The sequence below is a fragment of the Sesamum indicum genome, linkage group LG2 (genome assembly GCF_000512975.1).
Source record: "Sesamum indicum cultivar Zhongzhi No. 13 linkage group LG2, S_indicum_v1.0, whole genome shotgun sequence".
Taxonomy (NCBI): Eukaryota; Viridiplantae; Streptophyta; class Magnoliopsida; order Lamiales; family Pedaliaceae; genus Sesamum; species Sesamum indicum.
This window is the reverse complement of record NC_026146.1, coordinates 6,557,161-6,568,870: the sequence shown is the minus strand read 5'-3', so window position 1 is coordinate 6,568,870 and position 11,710 is coordinate 6,557,161. Positions and strand designations below refer to the sequence as shown.

The 11,710-nt window shown below is 32.4% G+C and overlaps 2 protein-coding genes across 2 annotated transcripts; one reads left to right on the top strand and one right to left on the bottom strand.

Moving 5' to 3' along the window:
• On the top strand, positions 128-1,741 carry LOC105155493 (WUSCHEL-related homeobox 4). The gene is made up of 3 exons (XM_011071374.2): positions 128-444; positions 1,017-1,322; positions 1,407-1,741. The coding sequence occupies exons 1-3, from the start codon at positions 193-195 to the stop codon at positions 1,590-1,592; spliced, it is 744 nt and encodes a 247-aa protein (XP_011069676.2). The 5' UTR covers positions 128-192; the 3' UTR covers positions 1,593-1,741.
• Positions 5,922-8,681, bottom strand: LOC105155490 (ferruginol synthase-like). Its single transcript, XM_011071370.2, has 2 exons — positions 7,685-8,681; positions 5,922-6,671 (listed from the first exon to the last, which is right to left on the bottom strand). The coding sequence occupies exons 1-2, from the start codon at positions 8,567-8,569 to the stop codon at positions 6,066-6,068; spliced, it is 1,491 nt and encodes a 496-aa protein (XP_011069672.1). The 5' UTR covers positions 8,570-8,681; the 3' UTR covers positions 5,922-6,065.

Sequence of the window (11,710 nt, the reverse complement as noted above, 5' to 3'; positions counted from 1 at the left end):
ACAGATCAACTTTCCATTTTCTCTTTTTAACATGGAAAATCTCAAGTCAACTTCACCTCATCATTTGGTCTTGCTTAATAATCTCTCTTTCCCATTTTTCCCTTTGCCCTTTGCCTTTCCCTTTCCCTTTTCCCCCCCTCTCACATCAGCTTTTCTATATAACCACCACATTCTGTCCTTAAAATCTCAGCCATGGGAATTCAAGGCATGAAGGTGCATCAGTTCCCACGAGGATTCTTCGATCACGAGCCCCCTTCTCTGTCCCTCGGCTGCAAGCGCTTCCGTCCCCTCGCCCCCAAGCTGCCCACCACCACTTCTGCCGCGGACGACACTCTTACCGCCGTCACCACCACCACTTTCGACCTCAAGAGCTTCATCAGGCCCGAAAGTGGCCCCAGAAGAGTTGGATCGTTGGATCATCAGACGAAAGAATCAGCTCATCAGGTAGTTAGTACGCACATTTCTTGATCAGTGATCATGGGCTGTCTTGGTCTCATTTTCTTGCATGCCTGTTCTTGTTTAAGAAAGAACAGTGGATTCACATGCTGCGCGCTAATCATTTGCCTCATCATATACAACTTAATTTCCCATGCACGGACAAATACAAACTTCCAATTTTTCCGTCTATTCACTTCACATGCATTAATATTAATTATTATTATTATTATTATCAATGTTCTATGCAACTTTTTTTTTTATTATTATTTTCTTGCACTGGGCCAGCTTAGTTGAAAGCATGGTCCGCAACAATGAAATTCAAATTTGCCATTATTTCGAAAAAGGGCCAAAAATTTTCAATCACACTTTTTATTTCTTACATCAATGACACATTTATATGTTTATCTTGTGCAGTACTTTTTTAAAATTATTATAAAATAGTTTAACTATATCTTTTAATTTTGAAAATAACATATGTCAATTATTTTGTTAGTGTAACATTAATACGTCACAGTGTGCGATAAATAAAAAAGTAGATTGAATTTTGAGTACTCGTAACATACGTAAATTTGTTACAGGTTGAGGCCGCACAGCCAGGAGGGACGAGGTGGAATCCGACGCAAGAGCAAATAGGAATACTTGAAATGCTGTACAGAAGCGGAATGCGAACACCAAACGCTCAACAGATCGAGCAGATCACTGCCCAGCTGGGGAAGTACGGGAAGATCGAGGGTAAAAACGTGTTCTACTGGTTCCAAAACCACAAAGCACGGGAGAGGCAGAAGCAGAAGCGCACTAGTCTCGGCCTCAGCCACAGCCCAAGAACACCCCCTTCGCCATTCATGACCACTACTACTACTTCTCTCATGTTATCAACCGCTACGGTAATTTTTACTTTTAGAGACGGATCTCTCGTCACAACGCTTCCCGTCTCGAAATTTCTAATTAGCAAATAAAAATTCGTGCAGGGAGTTAGAGGGGAGGGATCATTATCGGACAACACACCGTACAAGAGAAAGTGCAGGTCATGGGGATTTGATGGAAACTCAGATGAAAAAAATAGCAGATATAATTGTACAGAAGAAGAGGAAGAAGAAGGGCAAGAAGATAGGACACTCAAGCTCTTCCCTTTGCATCCTGAAGGAAGATCTTGATCGGATTGTTAGATTAATCAATTAAATTCAGATTTTAACTTAATTTAAGCTGTAACTGCTTAAGTTTCATTAATTTCCAGATCCCACCAGTTTATATTTTCTTGATTGCTTGGCCTTTCTTTTAGAAAGAAGAATGACCACTTGTGTGATTGGGTTTTCTTTCTCTCACTAAAAAAAAAATCATTGAGTTTTCAAATCTATTATAAATGATCATCACTTCAAAACTGTCGTAAACCAATATTATTAATTACAGTTAAATAAAATTAAAATAAAAATTTAAATTTTTACCACGATTGATAAATATTCGCCATAATTTTTAGCCACAACCAAATCATTTCCCATGATTTTAGCTATGGCTAATATTTTAACCACATTTATATAAACAACGACTGATGTATGACTATTGCAAAGTTGTAATTGATTTGTATTTATCACGATTTTTTTTTGAATCATAATAATTGACCGTAGCGATAAATTATATTTTTTTGATGTCTTTTATTGCTGATCGATAATATTCCAAGCGGGTTGAAATAATGTACGATCTAACCTGAAAGGTGTGAAACCAAAGTGGTGGGTTTAGTTGCTTTAGAAGTGTAACTTTTGACTAGAAGAAGTTTGATGAGAACTACATTAACTTTTTAGGTTGAAAAACTTGAAAGTAAAGATGGTGGAGGAAACGGTAGGATACACTGAACTCCAAGCACCTATATAGGTACGATATTTTATTATTTGTATATATATAGGTATGTATATCTATAACATAAACAGATGTATTTTTATACTTTTTTATAATTTATTTATTTTTCTTATTTTAATTGGTCTGTTATTTTTTTTTTGCCATATTCTCTCTGCAATTTTTACTTTATCTCAAAATATTTTTTCAGCATTATTAAAAAAATTAAGTAAAAATTTAAGATAAAAAATTAAAGTTAAAACTATGCAATTACTTTTTTTATGATTTAATTAATTATATGAGGGAAAAGTATTATTTTAGTCCGCCAAGTATGCCTAATTTTAATTTTAATCCGATAACTATATCCATTTTTATTTAGATCCAGTAACTTACGAAATTGCTTACTTTTAGTTCTTTGGCAGATTTTCGAACAATTTTACCCCTATGCAACTTTCGAAAGGCAGTTTTAGTCCATATGCACTCATAGGGGTAAAATTGTCCGAAAATCTACCAGAGGACTAAAAGTAAGCAATTTCGTAAGTTAATGGACCTAAACAAAAATGAACATAGTTATCGGACTACAATTAAAATTAGGCATACTTAGCGGACTAAAATAATATTTTTCCCATTATATGAATATAAAAGTATTCATTAATTTATAGAGGAAATTATGTTTCTGATAGGGGGTCTAACAAGTTTGGTACCTGCTTTTTCAGTTGACCAAGTTTGGCACCATACAAAAAGAGTTGATTGTATTTTGAAATTGTACTTTTTTTTTAGTTGCAGTTCAAGTACCTTAATTTCACATGTGGTAATTACCCTACTAAAAATATACCAAATTTGAAGCGATTTTTTTTTTTTTCTGGAATAAGAAATTTAAAATAGAATATTATTGGACCAGTTTTTGGAATGGTCACAAAATGAGAACACTTTGACAGATGGTGTGCCAAATAATTTGGAATGGATGTGACAGACCATTCATAATTAGTAATGATTTTCGTACCACTTGTTCCGATACTGTTTTTATATACGTCTGACAATCTAAAAATATAATTCTATTTTTTGGATCACTTTTTCTTTATTTGGAATGATTTTTTTAAAATTTGTTATACGTATGTGGAACGGTCATTACACTATCTACCTACATTTGAATGTCAGAAAAACACATGTTCCTGTTCATTTAACATCTTGGCATGGCTATGATTATACGAGTTATATATTTTGGAACAGTCATTGGAACAATATTTGAACCTCCCTTTGGAAATATTTTGGCACATCATGGTCCTTTGCTTGGAATACATGGTGGACCTGTCGGGTTGACGCTATAGAATGTGATTTGGAACGATTATGTTTGTGCTTGTTATATTTATGGGAACTATTATTGGCAATCTAAATTAATTCTCATTTTGGGATACATATTGGAATGGTATTTTCTATTTTGTAAAAGATATGTTGGAACGGTATTTGCACTGCAGTGTCACACTAAGTTTGATACACATTTTGGAATGCTTTACTCTAGTATCTTATCATCAATTTGGAACGGTATTTGTATTGTTTTGTCAAATTCACTAACCATGTAAAAGTTCGTTCTTAATTTATATATTTATAAAAATTATTCTTTTTAAATTTTGTATTTTTTTAATAATAATTAATTACTGAAATTAGTAATATTATAATAATTAAAAACTAATTATTTTATTTTAATTTAATTTTAAATAAATATTGAATTATGGAATGCAATTAATATTAAAAAATGGATAACTATAGAAAAAATATTACATAAATGTAAAAATTATATGTTTCTACATATAAAAAAAAATCCTAATCTACAACCCAAACCCTCACCAGCATGGTCCATCTCTTCGTTGTCTAGGGCATTGGGAGAGCCGGAGGCTGTGATAAGCCGTTACTCGAGGCGCTGGGTCGTGAAGGGCCTGCAGTTGAGGTGGTGGCCTGCATTGACTTTATCATACTCATTATGTCGACCATCATCCTCTTTAGCTAGACCATTTGATCCTCCATGTCCGGTGTGTCATTGGCGTTGGCATTGGTGACGGTGATGTGTAGGTCCGGCTTGCATGCGTGGGCCTCAATATCAAGATTGAATACAAGGCCCTTTTTCTTGCCACTACCGCTGCTAGCCACAGCCGCCGCTCAATCATTGCAACCGATTCCTCCGATGAGTACAGAGTACCCTGGCCATCGACCACAGCTTGAGGCTAGTGGTCCTCCAGCAACTTCTGAAATGTCTTCTATACTACAAACAAAAATACTAGTGTTAAAAAAAATAAAAAAACAAAATATTTTAAATAATTATTACTTACCGCCACCTCTACTATCCTCTGGCCATTCCAACTAGCATTGACTTCTCCTTGTAGCATCTGAAGAATAACCCCATTTGCTTAACAAACTGGCCGCTCTACCTCTTGTATAAGAAAAGAATAATTAGCAAAATATTTCTAAATATTAATAATAACTTTAAAAACATAAAAATTACTTACTATCTTCCTCTTGTACATGCCTACAGAGGAAGATCCTCCACAATAGATAGTTGTCGTTGTAGCGGGGTTGGCCGACCGATTGGCCTTGTTTTTTGCGAACACATCATTGAAGTCTGCGCTAGCCCAACATAGCTGCAGCTAGTGCCATACCTCGTTGCCCAGCAACACCGATTTGATCAGTTGTCTCATGGTGATGGCGAACCTCTTTTGTATGAAATTGTCATCCTATATATGGAAGACCAGGAACATGGACTCATCGTTGCAATCCCACCAGTACATCATCTCCAATATCAACAGTGAAAAGAATAAGATAGTTAAAATATTAAAAAAAATAAAATTATACAATAGTATAAATTTTTTTAAAAAGTATATTACCTTCAAGCTCTCCAACCAAAATTGCTGGTGCTCTGGAAACATCTGCTGCAAACATCCCTAAGGGTGGAGATAGTGCCCTCACACCACGCGCATTAATGCGCTAGTGAAATTTGCGATCAGATTTAAAATGACATATTGATTAGTCATTTTAAAAATAAAATTATTATTTAATTTGATTTTCTCTTTATTTTTATCCAACTTCCCACTTTCCCATGATCTTTTAATAGTTTTCCTTTTTTTTTTCATGCATTTTTTCTCATCTCTATCTTATATTGTTATTTTTTTTATTTTTTATCTTCACTTTCAATACTACTTTTATTTTTTATATACTTATTAAATAGTAAAAAAATTTATAAATAATATTAAAAACACGCACATACATGAAATATGCCACAAATTACTAGTATATAATAACCACTTCCATTTAGTGATACTTGACTGCGAGGCATCATTTAGGAGGGGTGGGATTGAATTTTTGTGATAGAGGAGACAAATTCCCTTTTTTGCCTTTATAATTTCCTCCAATGTTTGCTTTTGCTCCGCTGGTAGTTATATTTCCACCCAATAATATTACCAAGCTGGCGAAAAAGACATCAATTTTTCCTTTAACAAAAAAAATTAGCGACCACCTGGTTGTTGCTATTAAAGAACTAATTAAAAAGTGAAAAATAACCAAAACTGCTAATTTTTATAAGTTACGAAATTAAAACTAATTCCATAACGAAAATAAAATGGGCCTAATTTCTGATACTGAAAATGCTGTTTCCTCGTACACACATATGAATTATAACTTTGTTATGAGAAGTAGGGGCCCTATCCAATAATATTATACATTATTGCATTTATTGAAGTAGTACAAATAGTTGTAATTATAGACTGTCCATATATATGATTTGTGGATCGTTCAATAATCAACCCCAACCATCATGGCTTGATCGGCACAGCCTTGAGAGGTATGGTCTTATGTAGTGAAAGGCCAAGTGTTTCATTCAAGTCCACATCTCCAGGCGCGATTCCTGGTTCAAGTTTCCAGTCAAAGTGTTGAATCAAATATGCCACTATCAAGTGTACCATTCTGTAAGCTAGCGGCATCCCTGGGCAGATTCTCCTGCCGCTCCCGAACGGGATGAGTTCTAAATTGTGGCCTTTGACATCTACTTCTGTGTTCAAAAATCTTTCAGGTTGAAACGAATCAGGGTTCGGCCATATGTTTGGATCTCTACCAGTCGCCCATATGTTAATGAGTATTAGGGCATTTTTGGGTATGTTGTAGTTCTTGATTTCGAGATCATCTCCGTCCTTGCAACGTGTTATAAAAGGGCCTGGAGGGTGATATCTGAAGGCTTCTTTGATCACGGCTTGTAGATATGGGAGTTTCGAGATGTCGGATTCTTCAACCTGTTTGTTTGCTTCAAGAACAGTTCGGACCTCCATTTTGAGTTTTGACATTACATGGGGATTTCTCAAAAGTTCTGTTATTACCCACTCCACTGTGCCTGATGTTGTGTCTACTCCTGCAACAAATAAATCCTAACAACAAATTTTACTTAGAACTAGTGATGCTACATTTTGATTTATGGATTTGGATTTGATTGGAGAAAGAATTGAAAATGCTATTTCAAATGATTGCATATAAAAATAATTTAATATCCATCAATATTCAATAATGTATAAATCAAAATCAAATAGTTTGAAATATTTTGAATCTAGATGTATTCAAAAAAATACAAATTCATGAATGTTAGGTGGAGAACGACTGGACAAGATGGGTAGTAGAACGGATATGGTCAAAGTCTCCATCTTTCTAATGAAAAAAATTTATGGTAAAATTACATTTTTGATACTATCACTTTAGGTCGTTAGTATTTTTAATCATACAACTTAATTTATTTATATATTCAGTCCTTGTTTTGATAAATTTTAGTTTTGAGCGTTTCACAATTGGTCCATTTTTGGCAAATTTAATCATATGTTGATAATTTTGACCTCCTTCACACAGTAATATATCTTATTTTTGGTCTTATATTTATAAATCGTAAGAACCAAAATTATGAATACAGGACTAAATATGCCAAAAAAAACTAAATAAAACATATTTAGAACTAAATTTGTCAAATAAAGAATTAAATATATAAATAAAATAAATTACAAAATCCAAAAACCAAAAATATAATTTTACCAAATTTTACTACGTTGTCAGACATATATGTGATTGAACACGACCCTCTTCCTCAATTATTATGGAATTTCCCTTAACAATTGTTAATTGATTTATATATAATATTCACAAGTGAGCACATGGATGCGAAAATAAAATTGTATAAATATTGATTAAATATGATCTAACTTAGAACATTTATATTAGTTTTATTTGATCATATTAGAAAATATTAAACTTACATCATTTATTAGTTGCAGTCGTTTATAATATTAAAAAAATTAAGTTTTTATAGTGACGGCTGCATACTTCTATTTCGTACTTTCTATTTTTCAAACATTTGATCAAAAGTCAAGCTAATTGAAAATTTAGAAGACGTACTAACCACAAAAAGATGCTTCATCTCGTTGCGGGTCAATTCCGCCTGATTCCCGCCGCTGATCTCCAGCAGCACTTCCAGCAAATCAGTTTTCCTTGCTTGAGAATTCCGTGAAGCTTCCACTCTTCGATCAATGATACTATCAAATATTGCAAGCAGTTTCCCCACACAAAACTCCGCCTCCCGCTTGATTCCCTGCGGATCAAACAACCCGAGAAACCCAAAATAATCTCCAAGATTAGGACTGCCCCAAACTCTCATACACCGGCGGATAATGTCCTCGAGTTCTTGACACGTATTATAATCAGCAAAATCAACTGAGAAAACAGTATTTGACGTCATGTTAAGGGATGTAACAACAGCAGCTTGTCCAATATCCACAGCTCGGCCATTAACACAGCATTCTTGGACGTATTGGAGCAGTTTCTGCAGCTTCTCTTGGCGTAGTCCCTCATTGGCGTGTAGTCGTTGGATCGAGAACATGTGTTCTTTGCATATTTTACGCAGATTTCGCCATTGGTTGCCGATGGGTAGGAAGGCAACGGATGTCACGTGGTGGTCGAGTGCTCGGGTTGCGGCCGTTGTCAACCTGAGGGGAAAAGCTTGATCATGCGTTTGTAGTATTTCCTTGGCCATTTCTGGGGATGACACAACGATTGTGTCTATGCTGCCGAGCCTGAGATGCATTAAAGGGCCGTAAGTTTTGGAGAGTTTGGTGAGTGATTGGTGGGGGTTTTGGCCAAATTGGAGAATGTTTCCGATGACGGGAAAGGGGTAAGGGCCCGGAGGAAGCTTGGCTGATCTCCTGCGCCTGGAGTTGGAGTTCAGGAGATGGAAACACGCCCAAATGAGGCATAACAATAGTAGAAGGAAAGATGCTGTCAAATCCATTTTAGCCTCTCCCTCTTTCTCTAATTTTATTTTCCTCTTTGGTTTGGATCAATTTATACAAGAAATATTGGTCATTGTTAACCATAATGAGGAACTGTTCAATTAAACAACAAACCGATGAGGGTTTTGAACATGTGCGTCATGCTAAAAGGATGGATATTTATGGTGGTAAACGCAAATTACCCCCTAAAATATTATAAAACGGCAAACAAACCCTTTAAAAAAAATAAAAGGGCAAAAAGCCTCCCAACCTTTTAATAAAGAAGAATATTACCCCCTTCATTGTGCATTGTAGTTTATTCGCTCAGTTTTACGACTGGTTTAGCTATTTTGATTTGTAACTGATCACTTTAACCTCTAATTACTAAATACAAAAGCTAAAAAACATTATCAGTTTCTCTTTCTTTATATTGCAGAACGCTTCTCTCTTCTTTTGGAGGTTTTCTTCTATGGATTCTATGTAATTTCTTCGAATACGTGCGATTTATTTAGTAATTAGAGGTTAAAGTGACCAGTTACAAACCAAAATAGCTAGGTTGCAAAATGAACGAGTTAAGTACACTGCCCAGCGAAGGGGGGGTAATATGTTCTTTATTAAAAGGTTGTGGAGGCTCTTTATCCTTTTATTTTTTTAAGGTTTTTTGTTTTTGCCCTTTTTTAATATTTTAAGGGGATAATTTGTATTTATCCCCATATTTATGTATATATCTCAGTAACAACTAGTACGGTGGTACCTGAAAATTGATTATCAATGCTTGATAAATATAGTTGACTTTTATTCTAAACTTTTTTAATAACTATCCATACTTGTGTCACACCGTCCCTATGTACGTATATAAATAATTTTTTATACTTTAAAATATATTATTAAAAATAATAAAATAAATAAATCAATATAGTTTAAAAGAAAAAGAAAAAAAGAAAGAAACTAATATATCTGTTAATGTAAAATTTAAAAAGTTGAGTAAATTAGTTATATTATCAGTTGATGGGCATTTTTGAGATTAAAAAAATTGATATAATAGTATCACTAACCGCCGTTTATAAGTATGAAGAAACTTTTCTTTTTACATTAGTAGAGATGATATTCAAATATTAAGTATTTAGCCGTTTAAATTAAAATAAAAAGAAGAAGAGTGTTTTCCACAACAATAATGTGATACCCCTTTCTCAATAAATTAATATTAGGTATCATCTTTTACAAATTAATTTATTATTACCTAAAAGATCTAATTTTCTTTAAATATTTCTTGTTTAATGGTTATTTATAAAAAAAAATTATTTGAGTTAATTTTCCATAAAGAAGAAATTACATAAAATTTGATTATTTGATTTGTAAAAGTTAGAAAGTCAGGTTAGTTAGAAAATAAATTATAACATATAATTCAAATATATCAAAACTTTGAAGACTAAATTGGTCTCATAAAGTTGTTATGGTTAATTATATACATTTAGAAATTAAGGGAGAAGATTGTAAATTTCATAAAATTATTAAAAATAATAATAATAAAATCAAATGGGGTAAGTGGATACATTAAATCCCGGCATAAATGAAGGGCGGCACTCCAGCCGCTTGGCCGGAAACACCGTTTCTTAACATTTCCCCTTGCAACTTGGCTTCAATTCGCCTTCAGACCAAAAACAAAATAGTAAACCTTGGCTTCAACTTGTTTGGCCATGCATAGTGTAAGTTACCTATTCCAATCAACTGCATTAATTAAAATTTTTAAGACCCTTAATTCTTTTCCATGCTATGGCATTGCTGGTTATTATTGCGATTTTGTTCTTAGATTTTAACGTGATATCAGAGCCATCGTACTGATGGTTTTGCATATTATATAGATTTATTTCTTGCATCTACTCCTTTCATTACTTCCTAACACTACTGAAAAAAAAAAAAGAAAAGAATATGACAAGTTCTTTGAATACTATTCGTGATATTCCATCTGGTCACGTTAGATCCACTACAAGAAAATAGGGTATTAGAGACCAAAATTTAGAGACGGAACAAAATCCGTCTATATCAGAGACGGATTTAGAGACGGAACTCTTTTTTATGATAAATTATTAATAATTTTATTTTAGAGACGGATTTATAATTTCACTAAATGCCGTCTATTTCCGTCTCTGATACTGTTAAATGATTGCTTAAAAACCAAGATGGCTAAGACTTGGCTATTTCCGTCTCTGTTTCCGTAGCTAACTTTTTATTTAATTTAGCCACGAAAATTTCCGTCTCTGATGGTGTAAATAGAAATTTTTTATTTATTAAAATATTAAAACACAAAAATAAGAATTTTTTATTTATGTAATAATAATTAAGTTGTAATTATATAACATGATAATATATATATATATTTGTATAATTATAATGTATTTTTAGTTTTAATTAATTACAATAAAACTAAAAGTAAACCTTTTATTATTTTTTTTAGTTTTTATATATATTTTTATTTTTTGAATGTTTTATATATTTTATTTTATATTTAATATTTGATAAATTTTATAATCAAAATTGACCATATATTATAATTATTAATCAATATCATATATTTTATTTTGGATAATAATAAATTATGGTACTTTTATTTATACATTTAATCTTTATATAAAAATAAATTTAATCAACAACTTAGTAAATTATATTTTTTTATAATTAAAATTATTATTTAATATGAAATATATAAATTTTATGTTATATTTTAATATATATTTGTATTATGTTATATTTTTCTTAAATTGACAAGTAATTCATTTATAATTTTTATTATTTATAAATTTATGTCAAAATTTAGTAATTCCTATGAATTAATCAAATAATAATAATAATAATAATAATAATAATAATAATAATAATAATAATAACAACAATAATACCATTACAACCAGGATCATCAGGCAGGGATAGGATGATTTTACAAGATAATGAATAACCGGCAGCCTTTCATAAAATTTATATCCAAATATAATACTCCAAACTGCCCCTAAAAACGCCTTTAACACGGCTATGACCGGGGTCTTACCAGGAGCCATATATTTAGAACATAATTTTTATGTCAAGGCCAGTTATTATTATCCAACCTATAAATTGGATGAGTCCTAATTATTCATGATGCCAAATTCATGCTAGTGTAATTAACA